The 19,302-nt window shown below is 43.5% G+C and overlaps 1 protein-coding gene across 2 annotated transcripts in view; it reads left to right on the forward strand.

The window, feature by feature from the left end:
* The window catches only part of LOC142564047 (acetylcholinesterase-like), an 86,998-nt gene extending 70,765 nt beyond the window's left edge, over positions 1-16,233 (forward strand). For both annotated transcript variants that reach the window (XM_075674864.1, XM_075674863.1), the window contains exons 3-4: positions 7,446-8,659; positions 13,159-16,233. In XM_075674864.1, the coding sequence (XP_075530979.1) occupies positions 7,446-8,659; positions 13,159-13,300 (1,356 nt within the window). In that variant the 3' untranslated portion in view covers positions 13,301-16,233. The remainder of the gene's footprint in view (positions 1-7,445; positions 8,660-13,158) is intronic.
* Positions 16,234-19,302: the final 3,069 nt, after the last annotated feature.

The following is a 19,302-nucleotide window of genomic DNA, read 5'->3' on the forward strand; positions in this document are numbered from 1 at the left end:
CTGTTGCCCCAGATGTAATATATGGCTACATTGCGCTTCAATTTTATTCTTAGAATATCCTGGTGCACGCCTAAGTAGCCTTTTCTCGTTTAGGTAGACACCTTGGTACTGATATTGCTGGACAATCAGTATGTTGCTGTTGAATTCATACCACGTCATTACTCGTCCCTTCATTAAAGATCGGAATTCCCGATATCACTGTGCCAAATTTTGGGCTGAGAATGTTGCGACACATACTCGTAAGTCCGTGCCAATTCCTTGCATTGTCCGCCAGCAGCATTATGCCATTTCCATGCATCACCTCAGGTACCTTCTGCTGCACTCTTTGCCCATCGTGGACTTAAGAGAAAGCCCGATGTTCTGATTTCTCATCGTCTTTCTGTGCCATCCCTTATGAAAATGGTTATGCCCTTTATGTTTACTGTATGTTTCCCGCAGTTCACATGAGGAAATGTCCTTTATGTTTCCTCCATGTTGAAATTTGGCCACTGCTTTTATGTTTCCGTCATATGTCCTCCCTTTATGTATCCCTTATGTGACCGTACTTTATGTTTCCTCCATGTTGAAATTTGGCCACTGCTTTTACGTTTCCTCCATGTGTCCTCCCTTTATGTATCCCTTATGTTACCGTACTTTATGTTTCCTCCATGTTGAAATTTGACCACTGCTTTTATGTTTCCTTCGTGTGTCCTACCTTTATGCATCCTTTATGTGGCCGCAGTGATTAAATCCTGTATTTTACGTAGACATGCATAGATGAAGAGTTCCGTGTGCACATTTTATTTTTATAAACATTTCCTGAGTTAAAAAGTTTTGCATTGGTTTTCATTGTAGGTCACTGTTCCCTACATGATGCAGCGCGCGGATTGGAACTCTGCTATGGCACAGAAATTCATGCCAATTTGTTCTAAAATTACAAAGTAATTAGACTTCATAGATTATTTCAGTATAACACTTGGAGTACCACTGTACGTTCCTCACTGGAGTGCTGCTGTTCTAGTTATGTCTTTCTTGCTAATATAAAATGTAATGTTTGGATAGAAAGATCAGGTTGGATCAGTGCTTGCACTTTTAAAAGAAAGTTTTGACTATACTTTGCAAAGGTTTGTCTGAAACTACGAACAGTTTATTGGACTATCTGGATGTTACTACAATTTGCCACGTCTGCTCACAGCAGACCTCTGGAATGTGGTGCTTGGGTGAGAGCTCACAAGGCACCTGAAAAACAAAACAAAAGCCAATCTTTTTCACTTATTCAAAGATATTCATATAAGCAAACACAGCCTGGCCTGTATGCACACAGCTAAGAAACGTGGAGCAGTCAAAAACAGCTCATAAAAACGTCAGGGCAACACAGAAGCTTTTAACTAATTGTTTGAAACAGACTGAGCTGCCAGTCCACTCAGGTATTAAACTGCTCACAAATTCTTTTAAACATTTCTGCAGCAGCTGCTAAGTAGTACATGACCTTTAGGAGCAGGCAACTGGCCAACAAATCTTCGTGTGCCTGCTTGTACAGATGTCTCGTAGTTATATCTCAAGTGGTTACACTGTTATATGGTAAAATTCAGGCGGAAATAAAACCAGCCGCCAACATCAGACTACCTGGGAAATTATCACAAAAACTTAAATATCTAGTAAATCAAACGAACAATCGATTACGAACGGTCTAAAACCTAGGCCGCGATTTTGTAGCGATCCCTTTTCCGATGCTACTCCTTTTGCTCATTGATCTGACCGACATTCCGCTATCCTTAATAACTAGTACAGCCAGCCGTGCAAGGTGGGTTATAAGAGTGGCAAACATCGAGCGGAAAGCATCGCAAAAAAATCGCATCCCTTATTTGGCAGTGCTACAAGCCACTGTCTTTAACAATCGCAGGCACTGACATCCTGTTCTTCGGATGAAAATATTAATGAAAACGAGCGTCTGATTGACATGCCTCGATTAAAAAGAAATTTCGCTGTTGTAATGTCGGTCTATATTTGCCCTACAATATAAAAGACAAATACACGAGCACGTCGAAGAACACAAACAATGCAGACAAGTTCTCGCGAAGCTGGACTTCAATCTGAACTGCATCAATAAAATAATCTTCACACAAGCTAACATCTGTTCAAGCGACAAACATCGCAGTCGCGTGCCAACTCGCGATGCCCGTGACACATCGACATACATTACACACGTAACTTGCGGAAATTCATATCTACGGAAGAATTTCTTGCCGGGAAACTACCGAGAAAGCAGTGACTTTCAGCGTTCACGTAAATATTTGCCCATTAATTCCCAACAATCAGCGGTGGTAGCACATCACTCCATAAAGCAAGTAAGCGGTAAGAAATAATACATTTCACGGAAACTCCCCTCGTGAAACGCTTTGCTAAATGTGCACAGCAACGTGGTCAACGTAGGCTCAGAAAGTGTGCTGTTGTCGTTCCACAAAGCTTACTACATGAACCGAAAGCTGCGAGAATGCGCGCAAGCGTCAGACCTGCTTACCTTCAATGTGGTCAGCAAACGGCTCCTTCGTCTCGCAGGCACCACGCGACGACGCTCTTTTCCGCGCGAACGCTGTCGAATTGCCGATGAACACCAGCGCACGAAAGCACAACTTTTAACAAATTCTTCCACGCACCATAATTCGAAGCCACAGTACCAGGTATTCCACGAGCGAACGCGGATAGGCGAGAACAAAGGCAGCTCGGACGGGCGCTGTAGTACACATAAGACACTGGCGTATCACAGGAAACATAAGGCGAACTAATGGCGTTACACGAGTCCAGAGGCTTCCTGATGGTTAATGCACACGGTACGGATCACAGTTTGTTTAGGCACTTCGAAAATATGATTAAATTACCGTGTAACTGCAACGAGCACTCTCACCGCTCACAGCAACACAACGTGGCCCAGCTCACCGTCAACCGTCACACCGCGGCAGCGCCGCACTGCGGTTAACAAGGGAATTTAGCCTCCGAGATCTGTATTTCCTTTTAGGGCGTACATTTTGAAAAAGCACGGCCTTCGAGATTTAAAAAAAACTTATCTGGAAGGAAGGCAATGTATTTAAACACAGATTATTGAGTTTAAAGTGTCTTGGTGCGCTGCCTTGTTTTTTTAAAGTATATACAAAGATTTTAGACGAACTATGCGCGAACTTTTGCCGGCGGACACGAGCCAATCAGCGCGCACCATGCGCAGCTCCGTCTTCTTTGGATGGCGCACGGTGTGCGGGCAGCCGCGATAACTGTGACACCCACCGATCAGAAATTCGGAATCGCCACACATACAGGCTTCTTATGGCGTCCAGTGGCGTGTTTTTGAGAATGTCAGGCCTTATCTTGAATAGGTGAAACCATATTTCCCGTAGCGTAAGGAATAAAGACAACAAAATGGGCTACGGCGCAGCGACTACACGCCCTGCATCGGACGCGGTGAGCGTCGAGCAACGCAGCGTTCGGCACGACAACGAAATGTGCGCCTGAGCAAGCGACGCACGCCTGAGCCTTAGAAACAGCTCGTTTCTAAGGCAACACCGCGTTCACTAGAGGCGCTTTTGTACCGCTTTGAAGCATCGAACTCGTGGCTCAGTGGTAACGTCTCCGTCTCACACTCCGGAGACCCTGGTTCGATTCCCACCCAGCCCATCTTGGAAGTTGCTTTTTATTTATGAAGTGCCCGCCGTGATTTATCGCTCACGGCCAACGCCGCGGACGCCGACGCCGACACCGACACCGACGCCGACGACACCGGCTTTTCTGCGACACGAGCTCCTTAACGCTATCGCGTTAAAATGTGGCGATGGCTGGCTTGCAAGCATTTACGGGATCCGCGCTGCCCTTCTACGCGTGCTAATATCGACACAGCAGTTACTCGTACTTGTGGTCAGCGCGAAAGCGACGAGAACAGCTGCTTAAATGGTCGTGTAATCATATACGCTCACTAGCAAAGCGGCAGATTGGCCGCGGAGGCGTCCGCCTCTTTTGCGGTTCATGTAGCGCAAGCCACCGAACACTGCGCGTCGTGCCACCGCGTCTCCAGCCGCCGCGCAATTGTTATTTGTCGTGAGGGATTATTCGCTGCATGAGGCTTTGATGTACGTATGTACTGTTGATGGTGCGTGGTGATCAATACGGCCAAGACATATAGGGAGGGGAAGGCAGGTGCACCCCCCCTTTTTTTTTTTTACGCCAGTAGTTAAAGTTAATACATCTTTCAGGTAGACGATCTATCTGTAGCATGTTTAAAAGGTAATCACTGAGCGCACTCTATGTTACCTGGATGTGCACTCGAGGAAGTACACAGCCAGGTAACATAGAGTGCCCACACAGGTAACATAGTGCTCATATATATATATATATATATATATATATATATATATATCAATTCACATATAAATATTAAGTAGATTATTTCCCAAACTGGAGGCGAAGCGGAGCATCTGAAAGACGCCTGCTATGAGAACCGTCTTAAACACTCAATCAACTATATTTGATAGCCTAGCTGGCGCAAAACTTTCATGAAATTCTTGCATATTAGGTTAAATACTGCAGATTTCTGCATATGACTTGCTACTGGAGAATAGCAGGTTGAAAAAGTAAGAAATACTTTATATATTAAGAGAATGCATGGCATAAATCATTATATACACCATCCTATTTCATGGAATGCTCGATTTTCCGCACAATATAGCCACAATTAGTGCCGGTCGGCATGTAGTGCGAGGGGGCCAAGGAGTGCCTTTTCCTTGAATCTGCCAGTGACTAACATACAGTACAGATAGCTCTAACTGTACTATTCACAAAAGATGCTTACTGCGCACATTCTGTTACCTACATGTGCACTCAAGTGCACATGTAGGTAACATATAAAGAGTGCATGCACCATATATAGGTTAATGCTCTATGTTACCTACGTGTGCACTGAAGTGCACACGTAGGTAACATCCCGCCGTAAACACAAAGGGCACATACTACAATAATTATATATAAGGGTTGTTTTCTTGGGGCAAAGGAAAGGATAAGTCAAGATTTAGTACTTACAATGACTCTGCAGAGTGTATCAACGGCTGTCACAAAGTACAGATATATCTGCCTGTATTATATGTACGGACAGTTGTTATGTGCACTCAAGTGTACACTCAGGTAACACATAGTACACGCCCAGTTAACATCCTGCCGTAAACATAAAGGACACATCTTAGAGGCATAATAAAGGTCACTTCCTCGAGGTATAGGTTAGGATGAGTAAACATGTGGTACACACAAAGTTGGCGTCCCGGAGGTCACACAAAGGACAAGGAATCATAAAGGTCACATAGGGCACAAGAAGGAAACATAAAGGAAACATAAAGGCAATGACCATTTTCATAGGGGATTAACGTATACCAGGGGCGCCTTGCAAGAAACTTTAATACGAAAATAATAACACATTTAAGAATACATTCCTAAATGTTCGCTACGCAACTCCTAGCCCACACTAGAGGGGCGTTCCAAGATTCGTTACAATTTCCGGTTTTAAATGTTCGTACAAGCCGCCCCACGAACAATGGAGAAAGATGCGTTACGTGCTTGCGACCTCGGCGAATTTCCACTAGTACCTTCCATTTCAGGCTTTCCATAAGCGCTATAATAACGGCGCAGGTCTTTTCTAACGTGGCACAAGAGCGCCATATGTAAATGGGACCCATGCAAGATCGAGCACTGGCTTTTCTCCTCTAAGCAACGACGCAACCTAAGCCAGTGGGTACTACAGTTGCAAAGGCATAAGTATATCACGTTTTATATCACGTAAGTATATCAAGCAAAGTATAACACGTTTTTGTTGCATGCGGTTTAACAAGGCACTCCGTGTGCTGACCTAGCTGAATATGTTCGAGGTCAAACGTGCTACATTATAGGCTGATGCAGCCATTCATATATTGTATATAGTCGTCTGAAGTTACTCATATTATTTCCGAATTGCACCTATGTAGGTAATTACTTGTGCTCATGAAAGAAAAGAAAAGAAAACGTGATACGAACATTAGACAGGGCAACCAGATTACGGTCCAGTTGCGTATTTAATGGGAGAGGGGGCAATGAAAGAAAAAAATGAGCAGTACAAAAGCGATGATGCAGAGAGAATATGTCCGCACAAAGGTTAATTGAATGCATTTGACAGCCAAGGCAGCTTTCGAAACAGTTCAGAGGGATTTAAAAGCACTAACGCGTTTGCAGCGGTTCTGGCTAACGTTTGGGACAAAGGTCAGAAAATTTTGTTTTCCTTAAGACGATGGTTGTTATGATTGGGCAGCAGATTGCCAATAACTTTCATTGTGCACTGAAATAAGCAAAATTGTGCACGTAGTGTGGAAAGTGTCTCTTTTCACCAGAAAGATTCACGCTTCGCCGTAGGTAGTTGGACGACTCCGCATGTTTGCGCAAGGAACTTACATTGGCTCATGGAATTTAGCACATTTTATAAACAGCGTCTTTGGTCCCTTAATGTCAATTTAAAGCTCGGACTTCCATAAGAGGCAATTACCAAAAGAAATAAATGTAATCCTCAAAGTAGTCCATAAATCAAAGTATTTGTTTGGGAGCGTTGTTCTTAAGCACGAAGGTATTTCTGAAGCTTAGCCAGATTAAATGAATGGGCAATGAGTCTTTATGCTTTTTCTGTACGCCTACTAAAATAGTGGGCTTTTGTTTACTAAGAGTAATATAAAATTTTAAGAGCGTCAACACAAACAATTTGAATGCTTCGGAGAGTCGCGGGATCTTAAAAGTTTCAGTGTACAGTACCTGAAGAAGTGATCAAGTCAAACATCTATATTTCGCTTTTTCTACCATGGTGTTGTGGTAGTATGTACAAAACAAAATAAAAGAATAGAACTCAAAGTGTGAACACGAAAACTGTGCGCCCATTAAGGCATTATGATGATTAATGAGTTATCAGGTACACCACTATGTATTTTCAGGTATGATACGTTGCACAGTGCTGCACCACGAGAGCATTGTGTTAGAATTAGAAAAGGTTTAATCCTTTCTCGCTATGCTGCTTTTGAAACTCTTTTGTCTTAAGTTATTCGCCTACCCCATATCGCTAGTCAATGAGCCTGTTAATTATCCCTCGTAACTCTATGAAAATTAGAACTGCTGCATGAATTCTCGAATAAGACGCAGTGGGGTTATTTGCACAATTTGGGGACTTTGCGTTTGAGGCTATTATTGCTCAGTGCCTAAATGTTTGGGTGGCAAAACTGAACTTTAATAAAAAGCTGGCCGAGAAACCACGCTGAGGAAATACGTGAATTTTCTTGCGGGGTATTCGGTTAGGTAGGTTACTGCCGGTGTTCCGGGTATAGTGCCACATTGTCATGGTCTGTGGTGCGTCGCTAATAGTAGGTACGTTTTTAGTACGTCCACAAAATTAATCCATACAGGGCTGCTGTCTCTCTTTGCAGGTTGTGCTTAGCAATTTCACGGCCGGTGAGATTGAATATACAGAAGACTGCCTGCACCTGAACGTCTGGAGCCACTTTGCACGCGACGATGACCTTGCGCCAGTAGTTGTGTGGATTCACGGAGGCGGCTTTACGCAGGGCTGCGCGAGCTACGACAAATACACCGGGGCAGCCCTTGCTGCCAAGACTGGCCTCGTTGTGGTCTCGGTTAATTACCGCCTTGGACTTTTGGGTTTCCTGGACGCCAACAGCCCGGAAGCGCCTGGAAACATGGGTCTTTTAGATCAGAATTTGGCTCTCAAGTGGATCCAAGAGAACATCCGCGATTTCGGTGGAGACCCGTCTAGAGTGACTATATTTGGAGAAAGTGCTGGTGGAATGAGTGCCCACGCACACATGCTGTCTCCTATGAGCCGCGGTCTTTTCCAAAGGGTGTACATGATGAGCGGAAATCTCCACACTCCAGATTTTTTTGATGGCCCACAGGAAAGCACCAGCAAAGGTGATACTGTTGCCGCAGTTGTAGGCTGTTCGGGTGGAGATCGTAGCTTGGCTTCCAGCCCTGAGACTGTGATCGACTGCTTGAGAACCAAGAGCGCCGACGAAATCCTACTGGCGGCAAGCGAAGCACTGGCGCCCAAGATATTTACGTTCTTGCCAACCTACCACAATGAATTCCTGCCGAAGGTGCCTACCGTGGCAATCAGCAAGGGATTCTTCAATGCCGCCGACATCGTCCTTGGAGTCACCGAGGACGAAGGAGTGCTAGCGCTCATGTATCCTCTTAGAAGCGAGCTGCTGCCGGACGACGTGGAAGGTTTGGAAGACAACATGTTTAAGCACTCGCTGCACGAGGGCATATTTTCGTGGCTAAAGATGAACTTTCCGGAGATGCTGGAAAAGTACACAGCTGATACCCAGGACAAAGCGTCTTTGAGGCGCGGCTATGTTGACTACATTTCTGACTCTGCATTCGTCTGCCCGATGCACTTCACGGCAGAGAAACATGTGGAGCGTGGTCAGAACGTATACGCGTACGTCTTTGGCCACAAGTCATCAAAGAACCCTCTTCCTTCTTGGATGGGGACGCCGCACACTTTCGACATGAACTACATCTTCGGTGTTCCTCTTATTGACCAGGACCGCTTCGATGCCGAAGATGCTGATGTGTCTGAAGTTGTGCTTACGGCGCTGAAGACCTTCGCTGAGACAGGGTGAGTGAGGCGTTATCTTAGGGTTCCCATTTTCAGTATTTGTAACTTCGTGGAGTATGTCAGCAATGTCGTAGTGGTAGTAACAGTACTTGTAAATGTGTTTTATTTGTATTTTAAACATATTGACATAGTAAAGCCGTATACAGAGAGAAGTCCCAGCGTATAGTACAGGATACTTAAGTTATAAATCTTGCTATTAAATGCACGAAAACTGAGAATGTAGAAGCATAAGAAGAGGTGCGGCAACAATAACGGTTACAGGAAAATGAGTGAAACATGAAATGGGAGCGAAAAACTAGACACCTGATGCATGAGGATGTATAACCTATGTGCTTGGGGATATTTCGTGCTTTAACAAGGTTTTATTTCCCGCTAGCTGACAACTATTCATGCAGACAAATGAAATTTGCCATTCACGTGTGTGAGGAACGTCCGGGGCAAATTTTTCCAAGAGGTGATGAAAGTAAGCGGTGCTAGCATGTCAGAAAGCCTTATTCGCATCAACTCCACTCGATGAGTAGTCTGCGAGGTTAACCAACTGGAACTCCTTCTTAAACCGATGCATAGGTGCAAGCTCATCCAAGAACATCTATTGTATTAAAAAAAAATCTGCTTCCAATTTCTATGGTGCGGGACTGTATATGATCCTTCGTGACATCGCGAGACAAATACCAAGCCGTATTCCTCTCGAGAATACCAGCTGTAAATAAGAAATACATGTTGAAGGCTTGCAGCACAGCATTATATCCCGTACTGTGACCAAGCAGAAATGACATTGAAAACATCCAGATTATACCTTTGTTTTAGCGGCCTTGAATGTTCTTATGAATAGTCCTTGAAAAAGGTTATCGGTACCGATGCAGACCTCTGCGGCAAAGATGAGATCATATTAAATAATCCTTAAAAAGTCTAGTGCAATCAAACGAGACAGTCCTAAAGGTGCACACAAATCAAAATTCAATGTGTACACAAAACACAACGGGACCCCTACTGTGGTGCCAAAAGCAGCGGAACGTTGCCTGGGCTCTAGTAGTGGTATTCTAGATAATGTTGAGGGCGTCCGAATTCACATCTGCCGCTGTCACTTTGGCTTCCACTTCTGATGTCGTTCGGCAGCTACCATTTTTGAAAGCAGGCAAGCGAGACTTACCCCCTTATTCAGAAATGCATCTTAACTTGAAGCTGATGCTTGACTTGATATAAACAACGCCTCGTACGAACTCGCCCAAGACGCTCATTGCGTTTCCTTTGGCGCTTTCACGACAGGGGTCATTGAAATCAAGTCAAGCGCGGTCTTCCGCATAAGGTGCATTTCTTAGCAGAGGTAAGGAACCTCTTTCGAAAAGGTGCGTTGTCCGAATAGAAGGCTGCAGGCTCTGAAGCCGATTTCTTTACTAGAGGGCCCGAAATGCTGCCGAACCCCTTTCTTTTTATTCCCATTCCAAACCATTCTTCTTCTCCTCTCTTATTGCTTTCTTTGTGAATCTCTTATTCGCCGAGTTCTTGTCTTTCTTTCTTTCGCGCTATCCCATCAGCCCAAAGAAAGGCGTCAGGCAGTGATATACGATCTCTCCAATGCTATTCACAGCCTCTTTACAGAAGGTATTGAGAGACTTGGACTGGGAAGAAATGAGGATAAGAGTTAATGAAAAGTACTTTAGTAACTTGCGATTGCTTATGACATTGCCTTGCTTAGTAACTCAAGGGACCAATTTCAATGCATTCTCACTGACCTGGAGAGGCTAAGCAGAAAGGTTGGTCTAAAAATTAATCTGTAGAAAACTAAAGTAATGTTTAACAGTCTCGCGAAGAGAACATCAGTTTACGATAAGTAGCGATGCACTGGAAGTGGTAAGGGAATACATCTACTTAGGGCAGGTAGTGACTGCGGATCCGGATCATGAGTCTGAAATTATCAGAAGAATAATAATGGGCTGCGGTGATTTTTCTCAGATCATGAATGCTTTCTCAGGCATTCTCAGATCATGAATAGCAGGTTGCCATTATCCCTCAAGAGAAAAGTGTATAACAGCTGTGTCTAACTAATACTCACCTACGGTCCAGAAACCTGGAGGCTTACGGAAAGGGTTCTGCTTAAATTGAGGACGACGCAACGAGCCATGGAAAGAAGAATGACTGATGTAACGTTAAGGGATAAGAAGAGAGGAGATTGGGTGAGGGAACAAACGCGAGTTAATGACATCTTAGTTGAAATCAAGAAAAAGAAATAGGCATGGGGAGGACATGTAATGAGGAGGGAAGCTAACCGATGGTCATTAAGGGTTACGGACTGGATTTCAAGGGAAGGGAAGCGTAGCAGGGGGCAGCAGAAAGTTGTTTGGGCGAATGAGATTTGAGAGAATGAGAATGAGAAGTTCGCAGGGACATCATGGCCACAATTAGTACATGATCGATGCAGTTGGAGAAGTATGGGAGAGGCCTTTGTCCTGCAGTGGGTGTAACCAAGCTGATGATTATGATGATGACCGCATCAGCAGTAGCTTGCCAGGTCTGTCACTAGACGAACCTGTCAAGATATCATTGTTATTTTTTTCTTATTTGTATTTGTGCACCCGTGCCACATTGTTTCGTCATTGCGCTGTTAAATAAATTATCGTGTGCCTTCTTGTAGGTCCGTTGTGTTAGATTCCTTTCTGTAACGTAGTTGCGTTTTTTTTTTCAGAGAAAGAAAGCTTCTAGAAACTGATTTGGCTATGCTGGTGCATAGCCAAATCACATATATAGACACATGGTGACACATATATAGATAGATAGATAGATAGATAGATAGATAGATAGATAGATAGATAGATAGATAGATAGATAGATAGATAGATAGATAGATAGATAGATAGATAGATAGATAGATAGATAGATAGATTCAAAAGAGCTGAAGTAGGCAAAGACTGTTATTCCCTACACTAAAACGCGGCTTTCAATACAGTTAGGCACCACTGAGGTGTAAACAATGACATAGACATGTCACAATAGTCTGGACCATAGGGTTTCCTACAATAACTGCTAGAGCGAATTTTGTTGCTGCGACCGTTCAGCTACCATGGGAATGATGGTCATTACATGGATAATTTCAATGTTCATGTTTGTCGCTTAATACGTTTTCATGGCTTTATTTATTTTGCTTTATAGGCCTTCAATCTCCTAAATTTTGATGCAATATATACTTGTATATATGCAAAAGACCCTATTAGCAGGCATCATGGATACTAATTGCCTGTCGAGGCAGTCTATTCAAAACGCACCAAGCGAATCAACGCGCTTCCTTGCCAGCAACAAATTCATAAAAGCGTTTTAAGGCACTTGTCGATGCATGCATCCATGCAGTATCTGCGCGACATCATGTAATTCGCAATAAACAGAGATGATATGCTTCCCTATAATTCAAATATACTTATCGGCCTCCACTGTGTGCGGCGCTCCAAAATGACATGCTAATATTGCGACTCGGCTGCAACACCAGTGCGTATTTACTCTAAAGAATATGTGGCAGGGTTTATTTACTAACAGAAACAACTAAAATTATTCCTGGGTGGGTAAACAGGGTGTAACCTTTAGTTCTAGTAAAGATGTATTTAATAACGTCGTAACGCCTCTGAGGCAGACGCACGCAATGTACAGTGTATCATTAATTTAACACAGTTGTTTGTGTCTGACCACTGATGAGCATTTGGAAGCGTTAGAAGTCCAACACCGGTAATAAAGACGAAAAAACGCGTCCGTGGCCTAATGGTTTCATTATCGGGTTTTTCTACTAGACGTCCTGTGTTCAAATTCTGCCGTTGAACAGCGTGTCTCGTTATATGCTCTTTTCGTTTGACGTCATTGGTCTGTTCATTGTAGGGGTAACAAAAAACAAAGTTCTTGTTGCCTGCAACGGCTTCATCGTGTCATTTAGTTGGGATCTGCCTTAGTGATAATAAACTTTTCCAAAAGCCTTCGTTAGTAACGCGCACAGACATGCTCCCATTCTTTGATTTTCTGCAGCTAGTAACTGCTTTGCCAGGATCAGAGGCGAATGGCGAAATATTAGTGAATGGTCATGCTAGTGCATGTGTACCGTAAAAACGGGAGTACAGGTCGAACTTAAAAAGCCGACGCCCGTCTTTATACTTGTTATTTTTTACCAGTTTTTACCATTTTTTCTTCTTCATGGTTTAAGAATTCAAGTTATAGGAGGGGGGGGGGGATTCACCTATATTCCGCGTTTTACGGTACACAAAGAGGATAAATAATGACAATACAGAAGAAACGTTCTGTTCCTTTTAGCACATTGTTCGTTCCTTTTGCCTCACATGCCCTGTTACGATGTATATGCGCGTGATGAAACCTATTTATTGAAAACTAAAATACAAAGAAAAGCAAGAAATATGAAATATGCATGACCTCAGGCTTTACGCAATAAATTAGTTTATCAGTTATTCCAAGTTGAAATTGATCTAAATAATATGGAAAAATGTGTTTCAAACCTCTCGTTCTCACAGGGTACCGGAGCTACCTATGCAAATTCCATGGCCCAAGTATGCCATCGACAGTCCTGTTTCTGTGTACATCGACTACAGAAACACCACCGCTATCACGGGCTTTCGCAAAGAACAGTGTGAATCCTGGAGACGTTACCTCTAAGGTTGTCAAGACGTTGAGGAATGTCACCGAATGGTTACTGTTTTTCATCACTGCTGGCGCTTTACCTCATTATGTTTAAAGACGCCCTATAAATCTCTGGAATGAAATTATTTGTACGACAAATTCGAAGCTCTCTTGTTAAAGTGTTCATTTGTACACTTCTTGCAGACAGTATATCTAGCAGGGATTACTGATTTGTGAACCTGTTGAAAAGCTTCAGTCATTACTTCACAGTGCTATGCCTTTTTAAGCATTACATAAAAGACAAGCATTAGAAGAAATCAACTCTTCAAATTCCACTCTTCGATGGCATTCTCGCAGATTAAAGGATGAAGTCGCGTACAATAAGTGTAACGAGTCATTACGAACACCAAACACTTGAAGATATGAGACCTAAAAGGCAGAGAGTTCCCGAAAAAGTCTGTTATTAGACCTTCTGACTTTCCCGCAAGCCAAGTAAAAGAGTTTTTTTAATGGCGAAAATTTAAATAATTCGGCTTTAAATGCGGAATTAACGTTTCCTCCGCAAATCTTGCTACTTTTGGTAATAAGCCCTTACTTGCATTGTTTGCGCGAAACGAGGTAAAATGTGTGTTTGTTAAGCGCTACGTCTATTGCGTGCGTAATGTATTAAAGCCAACATTCTGCGAGTTAGGAAAAAAGACGTATTTTTCCATGCGCGGAAAGAGATTGTTTCTATGACGACACATTACATACACGTAGCGCGGCAAATGAAGTAATAATAATATTTGGGGTTTTACGTGCCAAAACCACTTTCTGATTATGAGGCACGCCGTAGTGGAGGACTCCGGAAATTTTGACCACCCGGGGTTCTTTAACGTGCACCCAGAGCACCCAGAGCAGCTGCGATACCTCCATTCGATGTAGTAATGAACAGGTTGCAGAGATTCCTTCTATAACTAACGATGAAGTTAGGAGGGCCTTGCAAGACATGAAAGAGAAAAAAGCGGCAAGAGAAGATGGAATAACAGCCGATTTAATCCAAGATGGAGGAGAAATCATGCTTGAGAAGCTGGCGGCCCTCTATACGAACTGTCTCATGACTTCATGGGTCGTAGAGAACTTGAAGAGTTCCAACTTTATCCTAATCAACAAAAAGGGCGACGTTAAAGAATTTAACAATAATAGGACAATTAGTTTGCATTTATTGCATAAAATACTTAACAAGATAATTTTCAATAGAATAAGGGCAGCCGTGCAATTCAGTCAACCACGAGAAGAGGCTGGCTTCAATAAAGGTACTCTACAATGGATTACATCCACGTGATCAATTAAGTAATTATGAAATCTACCGAGTACGCCTAATCTCCCTTTATAGCATTCATAGATTATGAAAAGGCATTTGATTCAGTACAGGTGCCCGCAGTAACCGAGGCATTACGCAATCAAGGAGTACACACGGGATACATAAATATCTTGGAAAACATCTACAGAGATTCCACAGCTACCTTAATTGTCCACAAGTAAAGTAGGAGGATGCCTATAAAGAAAGCGGTCAGGCAAGGAGACACAATCTATCCAGTGCTTTTCACTGCATGTTTGGAAGAAGTATCCAAGCTATTTAACTGGGGAAGGCTTAATAGTAAGGATCAACCGCGAATATCTCAGCGACCTTCGGTTTGCAGATCACATTATCCTGTTCAGCAACACTGTGGACGAGTTACAACAAACGATTCAGGATCTTAACAGAGAGAGTGTAAGAGTAGAGTTGGAGATTAATATGCAGAAAATAAAGATAATGATCAATAGCCTGGCAAAGGAACAAGAGTTCAGGATCGCCATCCAGTCTCTAGGGTCTTGGAATGAGTACGTTTATCTAGGACAATGACTCACAGGAAACCCGCGTGGCGAGGAGGAAATACACATAAGTATATAAATGGGTTGGAGTGTATACGGAAAAGATTTTCAAATCCTAACTGGAAGCCTTCGATTATCATTAAAAAGAAGGAGTTCAATGAGTGCATACTACCGGTGCTAACATATGAGACAGAGAGTTGGAGACTGACAAGGAAGCATGAGAACAAGTTAAGGACTGCGCAAAGAGCGATGGAACGAAGAATGTTAGGCGTAACGCTAAGAGAAAGGAAAAGAGGGCTGGTGGATCAGAGAAAAAACGGGGATCGCCGATATTATAATTGACATTAACAGAAAAAAAAACAGTGCTGGGCAAGCCATGTAATGCGTAGGTTAGATAACGGGTGGACCATTAGGGTTACAGAATGGGTGTCAAGAGATGGAAGGTGCAGCAGGGGGCCGCAGAAGAATAGAAGGGGTGATAAAATTACAAAATTTGCAGGCGCTGGTTGGAATCGGTTGGCGCAGGACAGTGGTAATGGGAGATCGCAGGGAGATGCTTTCGTCCTGCAGCGGACTTAAAGTAGGCTGATGATGATGATGATGATGATGATGATGATGATGGTGATGATGATACCTTCCTCATATATTCTTAATGTTCATGATGTTCCGTGAACGAGCCCCTTATAGCCTCATTGTTTTCCATGTGTCAAGGAGTATCGAATTCACCTCCTGAAAAACTTCTCATCTGTACCCTCGCCCCCCTTTTTCACTCTTAGCATTTTTCACTTTTAGAATTTAGCAAAACTAAATTCCGTGTTTTTACTTGCCAAAACGATATCCTGATTATTCGGCACGCCGTAGTAATGAACTGCGGATTATTTTGACCAACTTGCGTATTTTAACGTGAGCTGAATAGACGATATAGAGGTGTTTTTGTATTTAGCCCTCTTCGAAGTACGACCGCTGCGGGTAGGCGTTTGATCCTGATACCTTGGGCTTAGGAGCGCACCGCCATAGCCACTACGTCGGCAAGGCGGGTGAGTCAGTTATCCCTAGCCTACCCTCGTCCTTGTAATGAAAATAAGCTTGATTTCAATAAAAGATAGTGACCTTGCTTGGCGATGTTTCATCGGTTAGAAGTGCCTCATGCTTGATTCATTACAATGCGGGAACATTGGCAAGCCATTTTTTATTCGTTAGTAGAATGGCATCCACCTTTCGCATCGACTGGCGCGGAACTCCTGCGTCTTGTTGAAGCGGCGATAGTCCATCAGCATCATGATAGGTGCGCTGGGGGTGTTCGGTGGCCATTGTCGGCTTTTGAGCCATGCGGGAGCGCTGTTGGAAGGAAAGTACGTTCTTAGTGAGAGCGTTGCGGGAGCATGATTTAAGTGAACGCCCTAGCAATGCATAACTAGTGCCTTCAAATGTGCTTCTCCCGAACGGTCGATGTTTCCTACAGACAAATGTGATTTTTTCCCTATAGCTCACCCTAATGCTTTGAACTTAGAATAAGGAATAAAAATACATCGTGAGTAAGCAACATATATAGATCGAAAGCAATGGCCCTGGAATCTACATTGGTTACAATATTGTTACGTGGGAGGTTGCTGACGCGACGCTATGCACAGGTATATTTACAGATCTGCACACTGCACTTGGACAAACTGCAACAGCCCGCGCTAGCCGCTAGTCATCATCGTCGTCTTCGCCCCATTGGCCTCTTCGTCATTGGACAGCGGGAATACTGGTCCGTAGCAATATTTTGAAGGGGTGGAGTGAATGAGACTATCGGATATTGTGACAAATAGCCCGTAGCAGCTCTTCAAGCTCCGCGAGTGTTCTTGCAGTCGGCACACTGTGTGGAGAAAGTTTTGTGGGTGATATTCACTTGGCATGAAAAACTGAACAAGAGGTGACACGCCTCTGCTGGTATAGCCATGCAACGGTACCAACAAGCTCGAGTGCAGACCCCTTTGAGGTGATGGTCGTTTGTGTTGTCTCTCAGCGATGATGTGAGGTGCGTCGCAATACAGGTCGGCATCGGAGACAGTCGACGTGGACAGCTAAAATGAGAGCATCGAGCCAAAGTATTGGAACGCCGCTGAAGCCGTCTGCAAGACGGCACTGCGATTGGGTTGCGGTATGCGGCGACGAATAAAAGCTCAGAAAAACCAATATTATCTGGTTATTTTGACTCTCTGTGTGTGCAAACCTATGAAAAACACAACGTCCTATTGGAAAATCTTGTTTAAGTTCAAAAAGGGCTATACAGGATTAAAACAGGTTTAATATAGACCTGTTTGGCAAGAAACAGGTATAAACAGGACCCGTTCGCACCCCGAGAGGTCTGAACGGAGTCCTGTTTGGCACACAGACAGGTTTAAACAGGACCCTCCGACACAGAAATAGGTCGAAGATGGGGCCTGTTTAGCACCTAAGCAGGTTTGGACAAGACCCTCTGACAAATAAATAGGCCTTAAGAAAGGCCCTGTAAAGGAACTAAACTGGCCAATACTGGACACACTGGCACGAAACAAGGGCGCCTGCTTGGCACAAAAACTGGTTTAATCTGAACCTTCGTGGCATCCCTATTGAATGGAATCATCCATAGCAGTTTATTGCTTGACCAGCTTCGGGCAAGGACGCTTTTTGCGATGCACACATTTTAACACCTAGTAAAATATGCCAGGGGCTATTTTCAAACTGTGCTAAAATTGCGCGACCCATAGCTGGCATTATGATCTTTTAACAACGCTGCCTGTACACACACATACACGCACAGAAAGCGATTTCGCTGTCCGTGTTCATCGAAAAGCGCTGACGCATCAACGACGTATATCGCGCGCGCACTCGCGCACGCACCAAACGGCACAGAACGCAAGCAGCGTCCCAAAGCGCCGGCCACCGGCACCACTCACGTTCTGCCCGCTGGAGTTGCTCAGTGGCCATGATATTTATTTATTTATTTATTTATTTATTTATTTATTTATTTATTCATTCATTTATTTATTTCAAGTACCCTCATGGCCCTGCGGGCATTATTGAGGGGAGTGGTACAAGACATACAATTATACAGATAACAAGAAATGTAAATACATTCATGGGTCACAGCATTACATATCATTACATTATAGCATCGCATTGCATACATAACATTACGTAGCTCACTGCACTGAGTTTTACAAATTTCACAGATTTCAGCAATTGTGCACATTCATGGAAGGCTAAAAAAACGAGAAAAGAGAACAACTAACAACGCAAACTAGAAAATCAGCAACACGGAGTTCGTGAGGGACCACGAAACGAAAGGCGCGCATGTCATGAAGAAGAAATGTAGACACTTAACTTATTCTTAAAATGCTCGAGATCGTCGGCGAGTGCCACATCTGCTGGCAAGTGATTCCACTCGGATGACGTAGTTGGAATGAAAGAAGTTAAGCGAGCGGTAGTGTGACAAAGTGGAACGCCCACTTTGCGTGGATGGTCAATGCGCGATGAAACAGGCGGGTGAAAGGAGCAAAGCGTTTTTCAAAACAGGATTCAGATTGTAGATCTTAAAAAAAAGACAGAGTCGTGAAATTTTCCTGCGCAATGAAAGTAATGGTAGTGACAAAGGGTTTTTCATTAGTGTGACACTTGATGTGCGGTCATAGTCGTGGAGGATAAAACGAGCGGCACGGCTCTGACCAGCTTCTAACAAAGATATAAGTGACTTAGCTTGAGGGTCCCATATCGACGCGGCGTATTGAAGCTTTGAACGAACCAGTGTTTTAAAAAGAAGGAGTTTGATGGAAATGGGCGCATTAGAAAAGTTTGTTTTTATGTAACCCAGCAAGTGGTTCGCGTTTCCAGTAATGTAGGTGATATGCTGATTCCAGGATAAATTTGATGTCAGATGTACACCGAGGTATTTATACGAGGTAACCGGGGCTAACGAAGCATTGTTGATGCTGTAAGAGGCTGGTGGCGAGACGCCTTGACGTGAAAAGCGCATGGATTTGCATTTTGATGTGTTTAAAACCATTTTCCATTTAGTACACCAGTCAATAACGCAGTTAAGATCTGCTTGCAATAAGTGGACATTATTAATGTTTTTAATTTCACGGTATAGTATACAATCATCTGCAAAGAGTTCGATGGAAGATTTTATATTGTTAGGCAGATCATTAATGTACACAAGG

The sequence above is a fragment of the Dermacentor variabilis genome, chromosome 11, assembly GCF_050947875.1.
Source record: "Dermacentor variabilis isolate Ectoservices chromosome 11, ASM5094787v1, whole genome shotgun sequence".
NCBI lineage: Eukaryota > Metazoa > Arthropoda > Arachnida > Ixodida > Ixodidae > Dermacentor > Dermacentor variabilis.